The sequence below is a fragment of the Lygodium microphyllum genome, chromosome 21, assembly GCF_053477565.2.
Source record: "Lygodium microphyllum isolate KBCC chromosome 21, Lygodium_microphyllum_v1.1.10, whole genome shotgun sequence".
Classification (NCBI taxonomy): domain Eukaryota; kingdom Viridiplantae; phylum Streptophyta; class Polypodiopsida; order Schizaeales; family Lygodiaceae; genus Lygodium; species Lygodium microphyllum.
In genome coordinates, this window is record NC_141155.1 from 61,684,056 (window position 1) to 61,709,647 (window position 25,592).

Below are 25,592 nucleotides of genomic sequence, written 5' to 3' on the forward strand. Positions count from 1 at the left end.
CCCAAAATACTTACTTGTTTTGAAGATTAAAAACACCCAATTTCCTACCTATCTCAAGCTCTGTTTCGAGGATGAGTACCCTACTTTGATGCTCGATATGAGGCGCGCAAGTGCTCAAGCTTGAATCCGTTGGTCTCGGCAACATAACCAAAATGTGGGAGCTTTCACTCAACCGCCAAGACCCACGAACCGCTTATTACTTCAAGCGTTCCAAGCCAGCTCTAATGGCTATCTCTCACCTAGCCGACGCGCTGTCGATCCTACGAGTGTAGTGAGCTTACCTTGATGCTTGATCGAGTACCCTCCTCTCCCTTGCACTCCGGTAGCTCCACGATTCTTGATGCTAGCTCAAGCATCCTCAAGCCTCCTCCATCTCCAAGCTCCATCCTCCATAGCCACGTGCGCAAGAGAAGAAAAGAGAAGAGAAGAGAAGAAGAGAAGAGGAGATGGTGAAGAGCTTCACCCTCTTGATCCCTCACGCTCACACACACTCACTCCCTCACACTCTCACACTCCCTCTCTCAAGAGCACACACAAGCAAGAAGGAGAGAAGAAGAGAGGAAGAAGAAGACTCTTTTTGCCACACACCAAAGAATGAGCTTCTCATTCACTTTTCAACTTTATAAAGAAAGCTCTAAATCCTTCTTGGGCGGTCATCCCCTTTTCCCTCTTTTACATGGCCGGCCGTAGCCTAGGCCCTTTTTCCCATTTCCCACCATTCTAATTTATCATATTCCTAGCTAATGCGTACACTTTGCACAGAGCAAGCCTGGCACTCTTTTACAAAGATTCGGGGGTGCTTCCACATTTTAATTCTTTTGTTGCCTCGGGCCGACACCGAAGCTTTCTGAGGGTCGTGCCCGAACATTTGAATTTTTCAGGGACTGGCTATCGGTCAAGGCGCCTTTTTCTGCTTTTATCCTGCGCCTTTTTTGCTATTTCCATTTTTTTCCATTTTTCGCTCCTCTGTGCTGTGGGAACACAGTAACAGTGGGCAATTGGAGAAGGAGATGCTATAAACTTTGTTAGGAAAATACACAGATTAGGTGCACTTGAAGGAGGAGTAGCTCATATATAAGGATCATCAGATTGAGCAACAATGGAATGAGAAGGTGTACCAGAGATATTCTATCTTCCTTGACTACCTAAAGGTGAACTTCCCTCCAACAAGAATGCATTACACAAAAAATATTCAAAGAAAAAAAGGTGCAAGAGACATAAGGATCCAGATTCCTGGTAAGTAATTCCACATGTATTCTTTAGAATGTGTCACACTTTTATGTCTTCTTCTAAAGAGAATATAGTTGATTGTAGGAAAGTGATGCCTCTAGTGCATTTATTCTCGTAACTCATTCTTAAGTAAGGAGTCAAGGTGAAGCCACAATTTCTAAAATGTTTTGATGATATTGATTGGCCATGCTTTAGCCCTACAATGATACTATTTGTGGATGATAGCACAAAGAAGATGCAATGTAACCCACCTAACTCCTTTACATATCCATGTACATTTCAAGAAAATCCCATGGATACTATCCTCTTCAAACACATGATTTCCTATTTGATTGAGAAAAATCCCTTCAATACTATCTTCTTGGAATACATGCTTCCATATTTAACTGAGCTAGCAGGTTTTCATGGGGGAGTCTACGAGTTTGTTAAATAATACCCATTTCACCCTCTAGCAATGGATAGCTGGATTGATATTTAATGTTTAAAATAAACATGTTAATTTGCTTTGCGTATAGTAGTTCACTAACTTGCAAATGCATTTGTGGATTTAGTATTTTTTTAATAGTAAGTTCATACAATACAATGTGAAATATATCAATATATTAAAATATTTGATTGTTGAAGTTTGGAGTTTAAAATGAAGAATTCTTGAAATTAATAATAGCTTCAAGTAATAAAGCAACATGGAGCTACATTTTATGGAGATTGTGAAGCAATTGCTTGCAAGGTTCTATTGTAAATGAATGCATAACTTCAATCCATATGTAATCTTAATCAAAAGAGAAAGAGAGAACAATGTACAAGTATAAGTGGATGTGTATGTAGTTTGCTTGTGCATGCATAATTAAAATACTAACAAATCAATATGTAATTATAAAATATGTGTAAAGAAGGGAGAGAGGGGGGATGTGAATGTATATGGAGTGTGATATCTCATATGTGTACATAATTGAACCATTAACATTGTGATAATATTATCAAAGATAAGCAAATAAGCTTAATCTAGTGATGTAAATAAGTTAAGGAGAGAGAACTCCTAATACAACACTAGAGAGAGAGAGAGAGAGGGTGTTATTGAGGGGGAGAAAGAGAGGGAGATGCATGTTGTGGGTCTCCAAGATGAGAGAGAGAGAGAGAGAGGAGAATCAATTGTGGTTCTTATGAGGAGGAGGAGTAAGATGTGGTAGTGTAGTGGCGGTGCTAGTGGTGATAATGTTATCGAGGGGAGTGAGATGTCGGCAATTTGTCCCCAACATATGAGGAGAGAGAGAGAGGAGAATTGATTGTGGTTTTGATGAGGAGGGGGAGAGTATGATGTTGTGGTGATGGTAGTAGTGCTAGTGGTGGTGTTGGTGGTAAGGGTGGTGGAGGTGGTGGTGGCAATGGGGGAGCAACATTGGTGCTTGATATATGCCCAAAAGAAAAGAGGACCAAGTGGACTATGTGGAATAAAACTCAAGGTTGTCAAAAAAAGCTTGCCCAAAAGCTTGCTTCTTGCATGCACTCTATGTAGGGATAGCATTGCACAACCACAATCACTACCTCTCCACACTCCCTCTTAATGAAATATTGGACAACTAGTATATGACTAGACATCTAGTTGCCATATGCATGCTTTCATGTGCGTATACCCTGATCCTTTGAGTACCACTTGCTTAGATGAATCCACCCCATTCTTTTTGAACAATTACAAATGTTAGGGAAAGGTATAACAAACCCACTCATGTATCTCACATGTGCATGACCTCTCACATAATGCAGTTGCATCCTTTTAAGACCTCAAACTTAGGCAAAAGATCCCACACAAATCAATTTTTGTGTGACCTTGTTTCAAACAAACTCTTTTCAAGATACACATGCATATTCATTTATCCATTTTGGGCCTTTAGGTGGGCTCAAGTAGAATACCTTTGTACAACATAGATATAAAATCCACATGGGTCAACACTTTTCCTTTATATCTAAAGAGACTTTATACAAAAGTAAAACTCAAATTTCCCCTTTTAAAACATCTAGATAAGGGAATGGCACGTGTGTCTCCTATCCTTTTTCTTCTTCTTCTTCTTCTAGATTTTGGACCACTACAATAGAGTTACTCCCATGGCAATGGATGAGAGAGTGATGTGGTGACATCATTCAAGTCTTGCACATAATTGAGCAAGGCTTACTCCCTCCTAGTGGTAGAAGTCTATATTGGGAATTAGGGGCTATTGTGAGGGGCTCCTTCATTGTGCTCTCCACTTCTATGAAAATTACACACACACACACACACACACACACACATGCACACACACGCACATGCACACACACATGCACACGCACACGCACACACACACACACTCTCTCTCTCTCTCTCTCTCTCTCTTTGTGCTCTCTTAGCCAATGGCGTACCTCGCCGTTAGTTGTTGTAGTATTATCACACCACTTACATTTTCTCTATAAGACACCTCTATTAGTAGTATGCCTTCTAGCATTACATCTATTTGTAGCACATCTTTTAGCATTACACCTTGAGCATGCCACTTGCAAGATACCTTCCAATAGTAGCTCACTTTCCCACATTCATGGCCGATATCTCAATTTGATTGCATATGTCTTTCTCGCTAATTGTCTCATTTGAACTGGCATCAGACTGCAAACCCTTCATTTCAACTTTTTTGCTCTTCTTTAATATTTCCTTCTCAAAGGCTTGTACAATCTTCTAAATATGTGCCATAGGCCTACCTTGCTTTTCATTCAAGAAAGGTTACTTGCATAGTATCCCACTTTCCATTCTACTAGCACTTGTGATAGTCCCTGCCCACAATGACAACTATACTTAGTGGTTGTGGCCTACAACATCCCATAACTTGCCTAAATGCAACATCTTTTCCTTCAACTATGCTACACCATTGTTGCCAAAGCTCTCTTCACTGAGTTCCTATTTGCATTTTTCATATTCTCTAATGTGGTAGTTCGTGCTTCTTTACACTAAATTCTCCTAAATGGCCTTCACAAGCTTGCATATAGGAGCTCCAAACTTGCATGCTCTTTTAGCATGTAGATGCCCTTTCAAGGGTGCTCTTCACAAGCTTCTCTCCTTAAGAAGCCTCAAAGGTACCAATTGTGATGTATGTGCTGCCCCCCCTTGCCGAGCTAGGGGAAAGGACGTTTGGTAGTTACTCAGATGTCTATCTTGAGAAGCGTCGTCTAGACCCTTTAGGATTGACAAACTTTTGGTGGTCATGCGGCTTCAAGTCTATCTTGTAGTAGAACATCGGGCCATGACCCACTAAGATCAACTAGAGGCACTAATGACCTAAGAGTCTCTACCAGATTTCTAGCACCTTGTAATCTATCATAACTAAGAACAGACAAATCACTGCACTTGCTTAAAGAGAGTGAGAGATGAGGGGAGTTCGAGCTCGAGCCCTTTGCCCATAAGGCATAATAATCTCAACTTTGGTCCCCTTAAACAATGCATAGTTAGGTTTTAAGACACGGATCCTAGACAATCAATGTTCGTCTTTATCCTTATTTTGAATCTTTTATAAAGTACTCGACTAATTGGGTCCACCCATCCATTGGACAATGTCAACATGATGACCATCCATATACTTTTCATGCACACACTCGGTGTGCTTGATTATGTAATTACGTTTTACCACATTATTAAATATATAAAACCAACTTTCTAAAATTTTTCTTTAAATAGTGTTCATTGAACACCTTTAACCACATATACAAAAACAGTGAAACTATCTTTTCAACATAGTGAATATATTTATATTTTCAAGAGTCCGCTCTCTTATTTAGAGTAGTAACCAACCCATACTTTCTAGGCTCTCAATGCTCATCGCATCATACTCATTTTTCCGTCCTATATCCACTCTTCCTCTCAGGGTCTCTCCAGTGCACTAGCCCTATGTATTCTGGTCGTTAAGGTTTCTTTCCCTATCTTAGGACCATTTCAAGAATTACTATTAGAGCTCCCTTGGTCCTCAACTGCCATAAGGGATGAGCCTTGCTTGAATGTTTGACCTCTCATCTAGGTGGCAGTCTACACTTTAGATGGATATAAACTAGTTGGGTGTAAGCTATGATGGCAAGATCTTGGGGAGACTACATGCTGGCCACGTGCAACCTCTTGTGGCGAATTCACGCAAACCATAATGCTTCCTCTTGTAGCGAATCTGCACTATATCATCACATAGACCATACTGCTACCTCTTGTGGTGAATCTACACTATATTATTGCATATTGTGGCGAATACTATAGACCAAGCCAACTCATGTTTGCTTGTGAGAGAGAGACTTTTTCTTAATGGGGTGGAGTCATGTAACAGTTAGTGTGTTGGAGTTAGCAAGAATTTGACCTTTTGGCATGTGCAGAGAGAGAGAGAGAGTGAGAGCCTCCTCATCAATAGTCTTCTTGCGTTGGTTGCTTTGGAGATTGTCAAAGCAAACTTGCAAATAATATGTAATGTAGTAAGTAATAGTAAAGATTTGTTTGTTATTTATCATCTGTGTGTTGATTATTATTTCGCCGGTCTCCACATTGACCCCACTACCGGGGTAATATCGAGCAACTCTCGCTCGCGTGCTCGCTCGTTCTCTCTCTCTCTCGCTCGTCTCTGAAGTCTCTACATTTGACATATTCACTCACGCCTCTCACTCGCACGTGCTCACACACCCGCGCGCGCGCACACACACACACACACTCTCTCTCTCTCTCTCCACAGGATGGGTCGGATCAAGCCTCAGGCCCTTCTCATGAAGAGCAAGCAGAAGAAAGCTCCCGCTGGCTTTAGCAAAACCTTTCTTTTTGCGGGTGCGTCCCTCGTCGTCTTCCTCGTCCTCTTGCTCGTCGCGCGCCACTCACACAGGTCCAAGCTCTCGGTGATTCCTCAAAGCTCAGCTTTTTCCTTTTTATTTTTCAGGTCATTTATTCATTTGCTGCAGTTTGCTTTTCGGTTTACATGATGCCGGGAGATGTGGATTTGCTTCTGCATACGCTTCAGCCTTCCTCAGTTTCCATCGCATGCAAACTGCAATGGTCCATTTATACTGACGGCCCAGGGTGTGTGCCACCATTTTGTTAAACTGCTGCAGATCACAGAATTGACCCTTCTTTCTTAGTTGCATCAAATACGTAAACCAGGCCCTTTAATGCCAGGCCATGAGGAATGTCTTATCGCAGTCCAGAAAGGAAGAGAGATCCAGGCTATTGGAATCTCTCCTTTTGTTCTTTTTGGCAGCGCTTCAACTGCTGGCCTTCTGTGGACTGCCTTCATAGTAGTTTATATCTCCACAGCAAAGGGCTCTAAGAAACATTTCTGATCCAAGTAGTTGTAGACAAATCTTAGTAACTAAAGAAGTGGGACTTGAGAAGACACGATTGCCTCCACTCAAACCCTGAGAGAGAACTGGGATGAAGGAAGTTCTGGAATGTATATCCCAAAGCGAATCATTGTAAGTCGAGACAGAATTTGTATGTGGTACCCCCTCAAGATCTCCACTACATAGCAAGAGGACTGATCTCTCTGTGATGGGGATCAATAATCTGGTACAATGATCAATGTAGTAGGCACATTGTGCAAGGTAAATATTGAAACTCGAACTCTCATGTCTTTGAATGACTGAGTTTGAGGGTGTGTCATACTCTGTATAGATCTGGAAACGATGTAGATAGCCTCTGAATGTGTATGGCAGCAATAAATACAGATTTGGAGAGTTTGCATCAGGCTGAATGCGACTGAGTCAGGTTTGAGGAAGAGTGGGCAGTAGATGGAAGATGAAACTAATGATATAGATGGTTGCTGTAACTACAAAAAGTAGCCTCCGGCCACCTAAATTGGGATTGGTGATTGCTCGGATGATGATGTCAACAATTTGCTTGGTCCGTATAGCAATTGATGTCACCTTTGTCAAGAAGTGATTGAGCAACTAGAGAGATAGTAGGGTTTGCAGGGAGATTGCTAAAGAAGCCTTTAAGTCTGCAAACGCAGGGATAGTGAGGTGTCGCTTGGAGCACGGAGATTGCTGTCAAAGGGGAGCCTTTGAATCTGTGACTGGTGCCACGTGGAGCAAGGAGACTGCCCTTGAAGGGTGAGGAGCCTATGAATTTGCAAAGCAAGCCTGATGATGGATGGCTGATGAAGGTTACCTTCTAGACAGCCCAAACGTAGATGTTGGAGGCCACCTAGGATTGGTGCACTATTGCTTGAAGAAAGGGATACTAGAAATTGCCAAACACAAGGATGAATAGGTGGAAGCGCTAGTTGGAAGTGAGACGCTTGATGAAGGAAAGCAGCCACGATGCAAAATGCGAATCTCCAATTGTCTCTAATAATGACGCCTTTTGATGGATGAAGATGCAAAATGTAAGAGGATCCCCAGGGCAGCCAAATGCAAGGAGTAATGATGCTTAAAGGGTGGAGATTGATGTGAGGCAGGTGGACGTTGGTGCCAACAGGGGGTGTGTTGTGCTAAGAAATGCACTTAGCCACTTAAACAACCCCAAAACATGCTTATTTTAGGCTTATTTTAGCCAAAACCCTAAAACGGGGAGTAGATCAAGAAAGTTAAGTGGGAGAGGACCTAGAACCCTACTTTTCTATAAATTGATAGCCAGTCCTCCACTCTTTCACAATCTCGTTTTTGTAGGTTTCAGGTGTTACCAGCTTGCTGCCCACACCCCGGTCACGAAGGACATCTCAGCCCTTGCTGTATATCACTGTTCCCTATAGTCTGGCGTCTGTTTCCAGCCCTCCATACGCTAATTGCTATTGTTTCTGCCTGCCGACTAACTGCCGTTCATTTGCACAATTGTACAGCTTGCCATGCCAGTAAATTGTTGGGTTAGCAGGCTCTAGCTGCCGCCTTGACAGTTTTCTCTCTCCTGTCTGCAGTCGCTGTAGCCTTTCTCTCTCTTGCAGGCTGTCTTGTCTGCGTTTTCAATCTCTCTCTTTTGCAGGTTGTTATGTTTGCGTTTTCAGTCTTTCTCATTTCTGCAGGCTTTGTTTTTAGTCTTTCTCTCTCCTGTAGGCTGTCCTGCCTACGTTTTCAGTCTTTTTCTCCTGTAAGCTCCGGTTTTAGTCTTTCTCTCTCCTACATGCCGTCCTATCTACGTTTTTATTCTCTCTCTTGCAGGCTCCGTTTTTAGTCTTTCTCTCTCCTCATTGTTGTCTGTATCAGATCCAGCTTCTCACTGTTGCGTTTGCTGGTATTCAACATCCGGAGGTTGCCTTGCTGCGATTCGGGATTCGTTCGGAGTACGATACACTCTCCAACTCATTACCCCTGCCCTGATCCTTGAGATACAGGAGTTCGAGGTTCAGTACTCATTCACTGCATAGTGTGTTTGTTGCATGAGCATCGTATTATTAGTAGTCATTATTTCATTTATTATTGTGTTCATTGTCTTTGAGTTACTCTAACCCTAACCCTAACTGTGTTCTTTTTATTAGTCTATGCTTTGTCGTACGGTTTCTGTTTATGTTTTTGTGTTAGGGTATTTTTCTTTACAGGGTGAGCACCAAACATAAGGTTTAGGGCTCTAGGAAGTTGTTGCAATGATGGAGGAGAAGTGCTAGTTGAGGAGGAGAGAGACTGCCACCAAGATGTAGCTCGGATGATGTTGGAGGTCGGCGCCTAGTAACAGGAGATGGTGCTGGAAGGAGAAGTGAGAGAGATGAAAAGAAGTGCGTGGTGAAGAATGAATGGGAGGTGTTGAATATATATGCACGAATAGTCTCGAGTCTTGCCCATTGAAGTCTCTCGACTGGTACTTTAACTCTCTTGGAAGGCCCTAGAAAGCCTTTTTGGGGCTGGAGATAGAAACCAAAAATGGGAATGAAGAAGCGAAATTGTATGGAATGATGTTGTTTCTAAAAACCCTCTCTTAGGCCTAAAAAGGAGCACAAAAGAGAAGTGAGACGAAGAGAAGAAAATCCACCTTGTAATCTAAGAATGCCACTTGAAAGGAGAGCTATGAAGATAGTTAGGAGATCGGTTGAATAGTAGAACTTGAAACATAACCTCGAGTGAGAAGGCACTAGCTTCGTGACACCATGTTGGAAGGAATACGAAGGCCTAGTTAAAAAGTTGCCCTTGAAAATCAAAGGGTTTTGATTGAAGATGGATGCTCTAGATGTTGGGTATCAGTGGTGGTAAAATTGCTCGAAAGAGAGCCAAACCTCGGAAGTAAAAGATGGTGGGTGAAGAACTTTCAAAGTATGAGGGTCCCCCTTTGAAATTAGAGGAGTAGGAGCCTCCTCTAATGCCAAAGAGAAAGGAGAGACTCCTTGCGAGAGCGAAGGAAAAGAATTCCCTTCTGAATCTCCTTTGGAGAGAGAGGAATTCCAACTCATGGATCACAGACTCTGAGGTGTTGGATGAAGAAGAAAGTATCGTTGGTCGTACCGAAGAAGCTATTTGGGGCGCAGGAGTAGAAGTTGAAGAGTTGTCGAAAGGTGTCTTCTCGAACCTAAGTAAAGGAGGGTGGGATAGGAGACTCAGGGTGAGCCAAGCAATGTGTCAATGGATATGCCATGGTATTGGAGTGGCAACTTATAATAGGGAGGGTGGGAGGGAGAAGAAGGATATCTCTTAGTGGCGCAGCAGAAGTAGAGTAATAATGAGATATTGATGCCGAACTCGCAATTTGTCTTTGCCTTTTTCCATGTAGAGGATCTTCGCAAACCACTGAGTGCCTTTGGCTCTAATATCATGTCAAGAAATGATCGAGCAACTAAAGAGACTGTAGGATATGCAAGGAGAAACATGGTGTTTATGGCAAACATTGAGAAGAGAAGAGAAACTTAGATGAACAAGATAATGAATCAAATAATGGAGTGAATTTGATACAAGGGTGCGGTAGCACGAAGGATGCTATGGAGCAGGGAGATTGCCGAAGAAGCCTCTAAGTTAGCAAACGCAGGGATGATGAGGTGTTGCTTGGAGTAGGGAGACTGTTGTTCAAGAGGAGCCTCTTGAATTTGCAATTTAGGATGAAGAATGGTGCTGCTTGGAGTAGGGAGATTGTCGTTGAAGGGTTAGTAGCCTTTGAATCTGCAAATGCAAGCTTGATGATGGATGAAGTTGATGAAGCAGCCTCAGCCTCATCCTCAGACTCTGGCTCCGACTCTGCCTGTGATGCACGACTACGTGTGGCCCTTACTCTAACCCTCCTCTATACACGAGTCTCATGCACCGGTGCCGATAGCTTCTATAGAGCATGGAGTAGATATCCTGCTTCTCCTGTGGTATCTGCGGAATGTCACGCATCTTCTCTATATCAATCTTGTCAACATTCACATGTAAAGGTGAACGAGACAAAGATATATCATATGAGAGGAGATTCAATATGTTCAATGTTTAAACTTCATACATATCACAATTTACAATCCAACTTCCAAGCAAATTAGCAATGTCAAGTGTCAAGGACTCAAGGTTAAAAAGTTAATCATACATAATACTAATCATTACCAATTTACCTGTGAAGGCTCAGGGGACAGAGCGGTCCTCTCAAGAAGCTGGAGACTATAATGGCAAAACACTAAATGCTCCAATTGGACAGTTGTGAGCTTGTTTCTGTTTTTGGTGTGGAAGAGGGCCCATGTGCTTCAGTTCCTTTCAGCAGACCCTGAATCACAATCTTGCGAGAGGATCCGAATGACAATGCGTTTCTATTCAAATTTAAAAGATTGAGGTTAAGTAATTAGCAATTGCTAATATGCATGCTGCAAAATTAACATTTAAGTGGGCAATAGATTACAGAACTTGTTATCTAGGTTGCACAATGCATTAGATAATCAAGATTCAAAATATAAAAGTCACCAGTCACATATCAAAGTAGGAGCATAATTGCCGTATTTCTCCCACCAAGAGACAGGCTGAAGCTGTGTCTCTCGAAGCCTAGCTGTGGATCGGCCAAAATGAAGAGAATGATTGCGGAATGCCAGTAAATCATCCTCTACTCTTCTCATCATATCTATATCATCCCCTGTGAGGCGCCTCATGTACTCCATGAAGCCCTCTAACTTCTCGCTACACCAAAGGGGATGCAAGATATGTGCGATAGCATGGATTGGTTTATGGAACCAATCCCATCGTGCATTCCACACTGCATGAATCTCATCAACCCTATAGATAAAATATGTTAAAAACTTAGATGTTAGAATAATGATCAATCATCAAGGAGTCGTTAATACCAAATAATTACACGTGTAAAAGTTTAACAAAAACTTACTTGTCTTGGGGCAAAAAGCTGATGCGAAGCAAGGCCTCGTCAATTTTATCCATATACTCATATAGAAGCCCCAAAGTACTCCCCTACATATCAGTGATGCACAATATAGTGTAAATAGGAGTGAGACTTTTCACCAATGCCTCTGCCTCAACCCACCAACTCTCATTTAAAATATGCGTCTAAAAGCAAGAGCCTTTGAAGACTCTCTCTTACTCCATGTGAGCCATTCCTGGCATGCAATGGTCCATATCAAATTTGGACGAACCCGTATCAACCTCTCCAATACAATAAACATATAGGCAAATCAAGTGGTGGAGGGCTTCAATAGCTCAAGTGTACTATTAGCTCGAAACATGCTTGTGATGGATGGCCTCTTTTTCACAAATCTTACCATGCTTATTACCGTCTTGAAAATGTCATCCACCCAAGATATTTGCCCAATATCTTCAATAAGCAAGTCAAGGCAATGGAATGCACATGGAGTCCATACTATGTTAGGAAACTCCTCCTCAAGCATACGTTCCATAGACACACAATTGTTTCCACTATGTGTCACCACCTGCACCACATTTTGGACTCCTATGTCCATGATGACCTGTCGCATGTGCTCCCGAATGAAAGCTCCTGTGATGGTAAGACCTGAGATAGAGGCATCGATGGCCTTAATGAACATTGTGTCTTTACATGAAGACACAAAAACATTGTAAATTTTCCTTCAGCGCATATCTGACCATCCATCGCATAATATTGTGTATCCATATTTCATCTATGTTTCCTCCAAGGGCTCCAATTGAGCCTCTATGGATGCTTTCTCCTTTTGAAGCTCCCATGTGCGTAATGCATTTGCGGATGGACCTTCCCACTCACACCCTATGCAGCTTATTGTTCTAATTGTCTTCTTCCATTGATGTGTAGTGGCCACATTGAAAGAGATAGCACACCAAATAAATAAGCGTGAGTTTCCTAGTTGCCTCTACAATTGCTTGCCTTTGAAGTCCTGCATGGACACTTGCACCAAGCAAGGAGCCCTTTTGCCCACCACCACTAGAAGATGGCAACGGGGTCCTTTTTACACTTGGACCCGACACCAAGCAAGGAGCCCTTTTGCCCACCACCACTAGAAGATGGCAACGGGGTCCTTTTTACACTTGGACCCGATACGGATATGGATGCACTTCTTTTTGATGGGCCACTGGCACCTTCAATTTGGCTAGCGCCACTAGGCCCACTAGCCTCTTTTTGCCCCACTTGTGCTTCATTAGCCCCATGTGGTGTTGATTCATCCTCTTCTAGCTCAATATCCATACGCTTTCGGCGCCAAAGATGGAGACTTACTGTTACTTTTGCCGGCACATTTGCGCAAGGCCCAATGTCTTTGTTGGGAACACAAGCCAAGTGGTCTTTCACGCGCGTTACACTCCCTGATTTCTCCAATCCACAATAGTTGCACCGCCACTTCTTTGATCCGCTGGAGTCCTCGTATTCCTTGATTGGAGTGACATGCCTCCAATATGGGTCCGGCGCCATGATATGATTAGCCCTTAGGAGTCAGGACCTAGATAATGGATTAAAGGAGGAGGAGAAGAAGAAAGAAGAAGAAGGAGAAGAAAAAGAAAAAGGAGGAGGAGGCGGCGGCGGCGGCGGCGGGAGGTGGCTGCTGCAGGTCCGAGGTGGAGGAGGGCCAAGGCGAGACTCAAGAGCTGCGTGAGCGAGATGAAGTGGGGAAGGAGAATCACGGTGCCGGATAACCACGCGAAATGGGGCCGGGCCGCAGGATCTCGAAACGGCGTGCTCCCATTTCCGTCCTGGTCTGAAACGGCCGGTCCGTTTCGGACTTGCCGAAACGCCGTTTTGGGGTACATAGGAGTCGGCTGCCCAAGGGTACACCAAGTCCTAGAAAGGGGGATGGAATCAACAATGGACTTTGTGTGTGTGCTAATTTTTTTTTTTCTAGAAAGGGCTTTTGGTACAATTTATACAAAAGATTGATTATTAAGTGATGGTTTCAAATCAGGTTTCGTCCCATTGAGTGACAATGTTTCAAAGTATGGGAAAATAAGGATGGATAGCTCCACTACCTTCATAAAACAAGAAAAACAATCCCACATACTACTAGGGTAAGTGCCTAGGGATTCCTAAGGGTGTGTGTGTGTGCCAATTATATGGAGAATATGTGGAGAGAAAGGCAAGATGGGTAAGCAAGTAAGACAAGCAAAGCCAACATGCAAGCATAGGGAAAAATTGCCTTTGGAGACTGCCATGTGTGATGCCATGATTATGGTGGATCTGGAGTCGATCGCTTCAAGGGTATTCGAAAAGGGATAAATGTGCACAGATGCATGTTTACATGAACAGAATGTCAATGCATGGGGTACTGTAAAGGAAGATGCAAGTATTTATGCTCATGTAGAATGCGATGCAACGATGCCACTTGGATAGTGTTCTCGCAAGGGAATTGTTTGCTCGTCGAAGCGTCCTTTTACAATCATGTTATCTTGACAATGCAGATGAAGTTACAAGTGTCCATAATATACAATACAAAATAAGTAAATGTTAGAAAGTGAAAAACTATAGGCATTATCATTGTCACTATCAAGAGAAGGAAACCACTCCCTCTCAGATTGGAAGGAGAAATAAGAGGGAAACACCCTCTTCCCGTCAATCAAAAGAAGTAGATGAGGGTGTACCCAAGCCAATACATGGTAGAAGGTACTGGAGAATTAGCAAGTTGACTCCTTGGTCAAAATATTTGCAAAGTTGTCATTGGACGACACAAATTCTAGGCGAATGGTGCTTAGCTCAACTTGCCCTTTGGTGAAGGGATAGTGAACTGCTATGTGCCATGTCCGAGGGTGATGACAGGATTATCCGTAAGGGCAGTGGCACTTTGGTTGTCACAACAGACAATTGTAGGTAGTGCAGCCAACAAGTTTCTTAGATAGACGGCCTCCGTAGTACCATCAAAGAGAGCTTGATACTTTGCCTTGGCTGTGGAAAATGCTTTCTCTTGCTTATAGCTGGCCCAAGAGATGGATATTGTACCCAAGGTGTATAGGTAGCCGCTATGGGACGGTCAGGTGTCAAGATCTCTCGCCCAATCAAAATCAGTATATCTCTGCAAGCATAAACGATGACCATAAGTTAGTTCATAATTTTATAGGTACACCTTAAATATCTTAATACACGAAGACAAGCAATCCAATGAGACATTCTTGGTGCATTAAAGTACTGACTAAGCAAACTATTTGAGAATGCAAGATTTGGTCTAGTAGAATCAACCAGAGTAATTTCCCTACAACTGAACGATAGGTATGAGCATCAAAAGGTTGACCCGAGGTATCCTTGTGCAGATGGACAGTGCGATCGAGAGATGTGGCCATGGGCCATGTCTGATCAGTGCAATATTGTTCCATCAGCTAAAGGGTGCACTTCTATTGCGACATAACGATACTTTCCTCAGACCTAACAATCTCTATCCCCAAGAAATAAGACAATAATTCTAAGTGGGTCATGTTAAATGTAGTGCAAAGCTATGCCTTAATTTCTGCTAGAGCTGTAGAATCTGAGCCAATGAGTAATATATCATCAATATACAATAGGATATAGCTGATCCTTGCGCTAGTGGGGTGTATATATAGATTTGGATCATAGGGGGTAGAATAGTATCCATGAGTCTGTAAGAACTTGTTTATTCTTTGGTACCAAGACCTTAGCGCTTGCTTTAGCCCATAAAGAGTTTTTTGCAAGCAAAATACATGTCAATCTAGGCAGCGGAAGAAAAGTAGGGAGGTTGCTCCACATAGACTTTCTCCTTCAAATAACCGCTCAGAAAGGCACTTTTGACATCTATTTGATAAATCGGCCAATCGTGGTGAGCGAGGAGAGCACCCAACAGACAAAACGATGTTAATCGAGAGGTAGGTGTAAATGTTTCTTCATAGTCAATGCCGTGCTTTTGCTTGAAACCTTGCACTACAAGGTGAGCCTTGTATTTGTCTTAAGTACAATCAACATTTATCTTGGTCCTAAAAATCCACTTCGTTCGATGATTGGCTTGTGACGAGGATTATCCACCAATGTCTAAGTTCCATTTCGATCAATACTATCCAGTTTCTTTTCCATGGCCTCATGCCTTAGGAGGGTCCTAGTGAGCCCCTTGCCAACTGTCCGGCTTAAAATGTGCAATGTAATCAGCTGTAAACAACAATGCATATGAAGTGTGAGGGCCAAGCCGAGCATACCTTCTAGGGTCCTCTGAAGTGGAATCTGATGGAAGGATCCCAACGAAGTAACGGGTCTTGTAGAGGAGGCTTGGGAGTTGAAGTATTTGCAGGAAGGTCAGGAGTTGGCAGTAGACTCGGCTTGGTAGCATAGAGACAGGGAACGCCCGTTCCAGCGTATAGGAATGGATTAACGCGTTCCGGGAGGTACGAGCCCAGGAAACGCTGGCGAAATGTTTCCTCCTGTTCCCTGCCCCGTTCTTGCCCGTTCCTTGGCTGTTCCCGCCCGTTCCCTGGCCGGTCCCTGTTTGGAACGGCCATTCCAGCCAATGTAATTTTTTAATTTAAAAAAAAAGGGTCGCCTGCCTGCGTCTCGACGTTCCGCCTGTCGCCCGCTCCCGCTAGTCGCCCGCCTGTCGCCTACCGCTCCACGCGCCCACCTGCTCCTACCCGCTCCCGCTCCCGCTCCGCCTGCTCTTGCTCCTCCGCCTGCTCCTGCTCCTCCGCCTGCTCCCGCTTCACTCACCTGCAGGCTGCTCCACCTGCCACACCTACCTCGCCAAGGCCGTGGGTGTGCCTACTTTTGGCCACCTGACTCTCCCACCTGCCTCTGAGTCTCCTGCCTACGTCGCGTGCGGCACACGGTACACTTTGGTTGAAATTTTTGCAATTTCATTGAACTTTGACGCATGGATGTTGAAATATTGGCTGCAAATTTCTGTAATTACTAATTTCATTGAAGTTTACTGATTATTTGTCACTTCTATATAGATGGCAGCATTGACATCTATGGGATCTTCATCATCCTCAGCAGGTACTTCGTCAACAACTGGACGAAGTCGAAGCACTACTTGGTCATGGTGGGATGAGGTAGATGCAGGGGCGCCATTGAGAGGTGGAGGGGCTCGCCCTTGGAAATGCAAACTTTGCCCTTATGCTCGCACTAGTGGGGCTGATAAAGTGAGAGCCCATCTTCTACATGAGGAGGGGAAAGAGGTGCGTTTTTGCACCAATGTATCAATTGAGAAAAGGCAGGAGTTACTTGACCGCATAGCCACTTCTATGGGGAATTCACATGCCAGGAGGATGCTAAATATAGCAGTGGATCCAACAACATGGACTCCAAGGCCAGCAGGGCATGGTGCTTCATGCAGAAGACCACCAGGATTAGTGGCTACGCAGCCTTCTCGTGGGCCATCAATGGTAACAGGTCGTGGTGTTAAACAGAGTTCATTGCACACTTCATGGGAACCAAAGAAAAAAGAGGAAACAGAAGCAGCAGTGGCACACTTTTTTTACCATGACCATATTGCATTCAAATCAGCTAGGTCACCTTATTTTTTAAATATGGTGACAAAGATTGCAGAGTATGGACCCACATATAAGCCCCCTTCATCAGAAACTATCAGGACCACATTGCTTCAAAAGGAGAAAGTAGCCATAGAGATTGCAACAGCAAATATTCGCAATCAATGGGCAAGAAATGGAGTGACATTGATAGCAGATGGATGGAGTGACACACGCCATAGGTCCATACATGGTGTTGTTGCATATTCTCGTGGAGATGTATACTTCATTGGTAGTCATGATGCTTCAGAGACTGGAAAGAGTGCAGAGGTATTGGCATCCGAGTGGTGCGAGGCAGTGTAGGCTGTTGGGGCAGAAAATGTAGTGCAGTTTGTGGCAGATGGTGAACCTACAAACAGGGCAGCAGGAAACATTTTAATGGCAATGTATCCACATATCACCTTTAGTCCATGCATGGCGCATTGCTTGAATAACTTGTTGAAGGATATTAGGGACTTGCCATGGATTGCATCTCTTGTTGCGAAAGGCAACAAGATTATCACATTTATATATAATCATTAGTACTTGCATGCTGAGTTTCGCAAGAGAAGTGACAAAGAACTTCTTAAATACTCGGATACACGATTTGCATATAACTTTCTTATGCTTGGTCGATTGCACTATTGCAAAGGTGCAATTCGGGAGCTATTTGCTAGTGATGAGTATGAAAATTGGATTGGGGCTGCCACTGCTACTGTTGTGTTATGTAATGCATATGTTTCTGATAGAGATTTTTGGGATGAGGTTAATCGCACCAACCAAATGGTTGATCCTATTATGCACATGTTGAGGCTTGCAGATGGCATGGATCCATGCATTGGGAATATCTATGAAGGTATGGATCGCATGATTGAGAGGTTGGAGAGTTTGGAACCAAATGTAGATAGGTATGAGCAGATCAAGGAGTTATGCATCAGCAGATGGAATGAGTATGACTCTCCTATTCATGCTGCAGCATATGTGCTTGATCCTGAGTTTCAATGAAAGATGCAAGAAAGAGACCTTGAGGTGGTCAAGGCTTGGAACACATTGCTTGCAAGGCTTTATCCCAGTCGTGAAATGCAACGCAAAATTAAAAATCAGCTCTCTGTATATCGGCAAACATTAGGGATGTTTGGTACAGAGGATGCACTAGAGGACAGGACAAATATTGGGGCTGCTTTATGGTGGGAGGACTACGGGGCAGAAGCTCCAGAGTTGCAGAGTGTGGCTATTCGTATTCTTAGCCAAACAATTAGTTCTTCTTGTTTAGAGCAACTATGGAGCTCATTCAATCACATTCACTCAAAGAAGAGAAATCGTCTTGGTACAATGAAGACGAATGACCTAGTTTATGTGAGCTCCAATCTTCGCTTGCTAGCTCGTACATCAGTTGCAAAGGCTGATTCTTTTATATGTTGGGAAAAAGATGACGATGATGATGATGGTGATGATGATGGGCAGGATGTTGTTCAGTAGGATGAGCATTCAGGCACAGCGGAGCCATCTTCCATGAATCAGAGCACTTAGTAGCTAGCCTTTTGGAACTTTAGAGTATTGACTTGGAAATTGGAGCTCTTGTAACTTGGATCTTTACTATTTAAGCTTTAAAGTTTAGTGCATATTTTGTGTTTTTGCAATGCACACTTGTTGCCAGTTGGACTTATGCAACATTGTTGATTAGAATGTTGAATTATGAATGCGACAATCCATTGCTGGTTACAATGTTTTGAATCTTTATTATTGTTGAAACTTGATTATTATGTCTCTAGAGTCTAATTTCATGAATTATGGTTGATATAATCTCTCTCTCTAGATTCTAAGACAAGTGTTGACTCTCTCTCTCTCTCTCTCTCTCTCTCTCTCTCTATATATATATATATATATATATATATATATATATATATACCGTTCCCTCCGTTCCCGTTCCCTCACTTTGGACGTTCCCCCCGTTCCAGGGGTTCCCGTTCCCCGTTCTTGGTAACTATGCTTGGTAGGCATGACCTCAAATGATGTGAGCAAAGGTGAGGGCGAAGAGTCCAGTGTAGAGGATTGCACTATACCCCTCTCTTCAAAGACAACATCCCTCCTAACAATCACCCTGTTCGTTCGATGATCGAACAAACAATAGGCTTTCGCTTTGAAAGAATAGGCCACAAAAATCAAGAGATTGGCTTGAGGGCTGAGCTTTTCTATCTTGTCATCAAGAGTGTGTGTATATGTATAACTACTGAAAACTCTAAAGTGAGAAATAACAGACCAAGGTTCAAAAAATGCCTCGTATGGAGTCTTTTTAGAGACCACCGCAATTGGGCATCGGTTGAGGATGTACAGTGAAGTGTTAACAACCTTGACTCAAAGGCGCTCAGGGAGCTTTGCTACTGAAACCAGCCTTTCTTCTTGGAATGGGTGGTGATAACCTGATTTAAGAGCTAATTACAGCAATAAATAAATGCACATAAAATGAAATACACACTTTACCATAACATTCTTGGACAGTAGACACCCTGTTGGCCCCAAAATTGGCACCCCTTCCGGTATTTCTTTAGCTTTCATTCAATTGGAAGGAGTACAACTCGAGATTCTTCAATCTCCTCTTGCTAATCAATTGCTCTTGCTGTCATAAATGACCAGCAAGCCGTTTGGGCCATTTGCCCCTTGATTCACCCAGGACTTCTTCTCCAATTTGACCCTTGGCTGATCAAATGTTCCCCCAAATCAATTTGGAATGGGCTGGCTCCTGAAATCCATTGATAAACTTCAATTATCAGCTGCTGATTTCAGTCCCTTGAGCCTTCAATCTTTGGCACGGATCCCAAGGTGGCTGCTAAATCCTAATTTCTGTTGTAAATTAGGGTTTACTGCAGAAATTACAGATCAGCCCACCAAAAATGGCTGAGATCTCCTCCGAATGACTGAGAATTGCTGAGAATGGCTGAACATAGGCTGAAGGAGATGAGAGAATGCTATAGAGAGAGAAAATTCTGAGATTTGTCGCGAAGACTTGATCAAAATCAGCAGCTGCCCTGCTGTACCAGCCCCAAACGGATGCACCAACAACAATAGGAGCATCAGAGACTGTGATCTTTAGGAGAAAGTGCATCAGCAGCAATTGCTAGCTTCCCAAGGTCAAGAATATGCAATCTCCATCACCAAAATGGTCTCCAATGGCTGGGAAATGGCCCCAAAAGCTGGCAGCAACAGTCCAACACCTCTTTCCAATAGCTTCAAAAGGAAAAAAACGAGATTTTCCTCTCCCTTTAGCCCTATTTAGCCTTTTCCCCACTTGCATGGGAAAGTTTTGCCAAGTGGCAGCTTTCTTAATCCATTTTCAGCAATTTTCAGCCATTTAATTAATTTTCAGAATTAATTAATTCTGAAATTTAATTCAGCCCTTAATTCATGCCCAAAAAATTGACCTTGCCCATTCAAAAATTAATTGGCTAGGCCATTTGCAACCCAAAGTGGTCCCATGCATTAATTGACCCTTGTACAAGCATTAATCCGTTAATTAATGCCTAGTCCCTAGTATCACCACTGACACTTAATGGCCAATTAATTGTCCTAGGGGCAAACTGACACCAAAATTCGCCTAGAATCTAACAAGTGTAACTTGTTACAACTTTTGCCTTTGACACCCATCTTTTTCACAGGGTCCTTCAGCCTTCAAATGTGAAAAAGTAGCTTGCATCCCATATGTGCAACACATGAGTATCTTTTAATTGCACATTTAATTAATCAAATGTCAATTAAACATAAGCAAAGCATCAAATTTTCACGTTCTCGTGACACCTACGAAGAGCCTAGAGCGTGCCATATTCAGGATTGTTTGGTTCCTATACTCTACTACCCCATTCTATGCGGGGTGTTGGTAGAGGTGAGCTGGCGTGCAATGCCTTGCTCGTGTAGAAACTTAGAAAACTTGTGGGAGGTAAACTCGCCACCAGAATTACTTCTCATAGTATCCACACGACGACTAGTTTGGTTATGAACCAATAACACCCTAGTACAATGTCACCAACAGTGACTGAACCCTCAGAAGGGCATAGATCCTACAACAAATCACCGTGGGGAGTCATATGACTAGAAGCTCCACTATCAACTAGCCAAGGCCTCTTAGAAGATGAGACAACCACTGAAGAAGGCTCTTCCAAGTCAACAATATGAAGGAACACTGACTCATGGGTAACTGCTAGAGTAGAGGTAGAAGGCTCGGATGTTTTAGCTCCATCCTTCACTCTTGGATGAAGGTGAGGGTACTTTTTTCAACATTTCTCCTTTGGATGTGTCTCCTTCACACAGTATGGGCATTTAGGCTTCTCCGAGTCGAAGTCAGAACGTGAAGAACTCTCCTGTCTTTTAGCCTGTGACTTCCCTTTGTTTTGTGTCTCCCCTCTGAACTTGCAACAAAAGCTTTGGTGGAGGTGGATCCACTAGCTACCTCTTTGGTGCGCTCGTCATGCTCCAAAACAAGCAAGGCAAGCTTCTCCCATAGAAGCTTCTCATGGGTCCTTGATGTAAGAAGGCTAGTGTAGAAGACATCAAACCAGGGAGATGGCAGTTGAGTCAAAAGAATCATGGCCATATCCTCTGAAGAGACTATCTTGCCAAGGGATGCAAGCTCATCCCTCATGTCCTCCAACCTGTTGATATGATTGTTTATGAAAGAAGAATCATCAACAATGAGCATCGGCAATTTGTTCTCGAGAGTAATCCAATGGGCAAATGTCTTCTGATGGTATAAAGAAGCAAGCTTTGTCCACACTTCCGTTGCTTTCCGCAACCTGCACACATGCAATAGGACAAAATCCTGTAAGCTCATAAAGAGGAAAGATCGAGCTCTTGAGCTGAGCGGATCCCATATGACCGCATGATCCATCGATGATCCAATGGTGGGATCCTCCACTAGACGGGGAATAGGGTGGGTAACAAACTCCCAAAGATTGAAGGTATGAAGGATACACTCCACCTTACATGACCAAAGCGAGTAGTTGGAACCGTCAAGCCGGTCTTCTTTGGGCAAAGAAGGGAGTACAGACACTTGTATAGAGGGTGCTATGGAAGGCATATGAAGGCTAGCAAAACGAGCCTTTTGTGAAACATGGAGAGAACGGGGAATAGAGGGATCTTGTACAAATGGGCTAGGTGACCTCCGGTCGTCGCATGAACTAGCACAAAAGTCTCTCTGTAGAGACCTCATCCTCTGAGTCAACAAAGAATTGGTGATAAGACATCTTTGTATATATTTGCAAAACACCCACAAAAATTTGCGTTTGATGTGACAACAGTGATGAAACAGGAGGACGTTAGCTACAATTGGTGTAGATGCTCTATCGGATACTGTCGCCTGATGTAGCAACCTTGCGTTTGTAGAGGGAAATGACTGTGATGTTGATGATTGGTCCACAGAAGATGATGACTTGAGCAGAGGAGTAAACGCCAAGGAAAAGGGACAGTCGCCTTGATGTAGATACCGACAGAGCCCCAAATGGTGACGACTGCCACCTTGATGTTGCTGCCAAGCATCAAAATGAGGTCGCCAAGCTGTGGATGAATTAGCCTTGCGTCAAAGAGGGTCGCCTCTGCATAGGAAGGGTGTGGATGCAAAAAACGCAGGCGATTTGGGTTGCGTTTTGGGCAGCTTTGGTGGTCTCCGCGAGAAGTCAGCTCTATGTCACTCTTAGGCAATGATACCATGCTCTAATACCATGTGAGAGTGCGCAACGGAAGAAGGAACTCCAACAGAGAGGAAGAGAGAGACAATCTGCAAGAGAAGAAGAAAAGAAACCTGCACTGAACAAGGAACAAATGTTGAATACATGATTGATCATTCCCTGCACGCAGCCCACAGCATCAGTGAGGGCACCAGATTAGGCTGATGATGACGGCAGCACTGAAGACGGAGGAAGTTGATGGAGTCGGAGTGTGCACCTACTAAGGAAGGAGGGAAGATGATAATCTAAGTGATTGCCAAGTGGGAAATGGCTATAAATAGCCAAAAAGCCCAAAAATTGGCCGACTTGAAATTTGAGGCTAAAAATATGTCCGATCAGCATTTAATGCTAGTAAAAATACCAAAAATGCTCAAAAAAATCCCAAAAAGGGTGGACAATTTTGGTAGTTGAGCAAGCTGAAGAATGCAGAAATTGCCTCGAGAAATGCACATAAAATCCCAACTAGAGGAGAAAATGCATTGAAATGCAATAAATTGAGTGCTCTAGAATGAGCTACCTCCTCCGTCAAAACAAGTGATAGACAAGTCAGAGCTCCTAAAGTCCTCATCTGACTCAGATTGAGCCTCACATGCAGGAGATGACAAGGCATGCCAAACATGACTGCTAACAATGGTATACTTGCTATGGATATGAGTTTTGAGAGCTTGATGACCTTTAGAGGTGTTATATGGTAGATGCATTGTCTCCAATGGAGATCCATCTCCTCATGCATGGGAGGGATGTATTTTGGGCAAGATGCACAGATTTGCCTTTAGAAAGGATGGTGTAGTGTGTGCTGTTTGGAAATTGTAGCTTACTCACTTTGATGTTTGTGATCCCATGAGGACACGTGCACTCGGAGGTCATCTTTACTTTGTTACATTTATTGATGATTACTCTCGGTATACATGGGTGTATAGATTAAAAGTAAAATTTGATGTATTTATGCATTTTAAACATCTTTTTGCAAAGCTTGAAGTTGAAACTGGCTTGAAAGTGTAGACACTTCGCACGGATAGAGGGGGAGAGTACCTGCTTTGTACTTTTGAGACATATTTGCTCGATCATGGCACTACGCATCAAGCCACTGTTAGAATCGTGCACCCACTAAGGCACTAAGGACGATCACCCCGTTTGAAGCTTGGCATTGCGAGAAAACCAAGGTTGACTACTTTTGGTGTTTGGTTGTATAGCCTATGCACATGCTTCGAAAGAGCTTTGTGAAAGCTTGTGACAAGGTTGTAAAATGCATATTTATTGGCTATAGTTCAGAAAGCAAGGGCTGTCGCTTGCATGACCCACGAACAACGAAAGTTTTTGTCAGTAGGGATGTCATATTTGTTGAAAATGCTACATTTTCACATGATGAGTTTCAAATGCTAGCCACCCATGTCATTGGTGATGCCTTTGAGGGTCTCTTGCCACTTTCTTTGGAGTCAGTGCTTGGTTTAAATGGCCGGACAGACATAATATAGCAAGTTGTTGCTGCACTATATGTGCCTGAACAGCAAGGTATTAAGGATGGTTTGCCACATGCAGTGGAAGATGCAGTATAGCATGAAAGAGCTACTGTAAATGCACCAAAAAAAGACCTAAGATGGCTATTACAAACTCTCCAGGAGAGTAAAATGTATGCTCCTTTGGCTCAATGCACTAGAAGGGTTGCTAGACATGCAGCACATGATGCAGGGGGAGTCCATTTGGTTGATTTTACGGAAGTAGATGATTGTGATGAGCATGTATTTATGAGCTCACCGTTGGATGATGATGAGCTACTTCCTTGGGCAAAGCTTAGCAAGATGTACATTGGATGTCGGCCATGGAGGATGAGTTAAGACTCTATTGCTACTAACTCCACATGGGATCTTGTGGATTTAACACTTGGCAAGAAGGCTATTGGCACAAAATGGGTTTTTAAACTCAAACGCAAGGTTGATGGTATTGTTGACAGGTACAAAGCACGGTTAGTAGCAAACAGCTATGCATAGAGAAAGAGCATAGATTATGAAGAAACTTTTGCTCCTGCATCTCGTGTGAGAATGGTGAGATGTGTAATTGCTAATGGCTGCAAATTATGGCTGGAAGGTACATCAATTGGACATTAAGACAACACTCTTAAATGGGGATTTGCATGAGGATGTTTGTGTCACAACCTTTAGGGTTTGTTGTTAACGGGAAAGAGCATATGGTATGCAAGCTAAACAAAGCTCTTTATGGTCTCAAACAGGCTCCTCATGCACGGTACTGTAAAATTGATGCATGTTTGGCCAGCAAAGGGTTCAAAAACAGTGCAATTGCTCCCACTCTATACATTAAGAATGGAGGGAGGGGGGACTTATTGATTATCATTCTTTACGTAGATGACATGCTGCTCACTAGACCTTTAGAAGCAAAAATTGCAGATTTCAAGGCTGAATTGAAACATGCATTTGTTATGTCAGATATGGGTTGTCTACACTATTATTTGGGATTCACTTCACCCAAAATCAGCATAGTATCATCATGTCAGAGTCACAGTATGTGGATAACCTGTTACATGGGTTTAATATACAAGATTACAAACCTATGTGCACTCCTATGGAGCTAGGCTTAAAGCTGTTTATGCATAATGGTGAAGAGATGTTGCAATTTACAGCTAGGTTGTTGGTTGTCTTATTTATTTTTGCAACACACACCGTGATATTCAGTATGCAGTATCTTAGGGAGTAGGTATATGCATAGCCCGTGGACTATACATTGGAAAGCTGTCAAGCAGATCTTTAGATACTTGCAAGGTACTCAATCACATATATTATTATTTCCTGGGGGGAGACTTGCAATTAAGGCTTATATTGATTCAGATTGGGTTGGTGATTCAAACACTATGTAGTC

At 43.0% G+C, this 25,592-nt stretch overlaps 2 protein-coding genes and 1 pseudogene across 2 annotated transcripts in view; 2 read left to right on the plus strand and 1 right to left on the minus strand.

Moving 5' to 3' along the window:
• The first annotated feature begins 5,787 nt into the window (after nucleotides 1-5,787).
• The window catches only part of LOC148018064 (peptidyl-prolyl cis-trans isomerase ppi1-like), a 47,018-nt gene continuing 27,213 nt past the window's right edge, over nucleotides 5,788-25,592 (plus strand). Inside the window, exon 1 of the mRNA XM_087661777.1 lies at nucleotides 5,788-6,108. Coding sequence (XP_087517903.1) covers nucleotides 5,953-6,108 — 156 coding nt within the window. The 5' untranslated portion in view covers nucleotides 5,788-5,952. The remainder of the gene's footprint in view (nucleotides 6,109-25,592) is intronic.
• Nucleotides 6,117-18,661, plus strand: LOC148018065 (uncharacterized). Its single transcript, XM_087661776.1, has 2 exons — nucleotides 6,117-8,939; nucleotides 15,547-18,661. Exon 2 carries the CDS (start codon nucleotides 16,453-16,455, stop codon nucleotides 17,329-17,331), a length of 879 nt encoding a protein of 292 aa, XP_087517902.1. The 5' UTR covers nucleotides 6,117-8,939; nucleotides 15,547-16,452; the 3' UTR covers nucleotides 17,332-18,661.
• On the minus strand, nucleotides 10,206-11,997 carry LOC148018066 (uncharacterized; annotated as a pseudogene).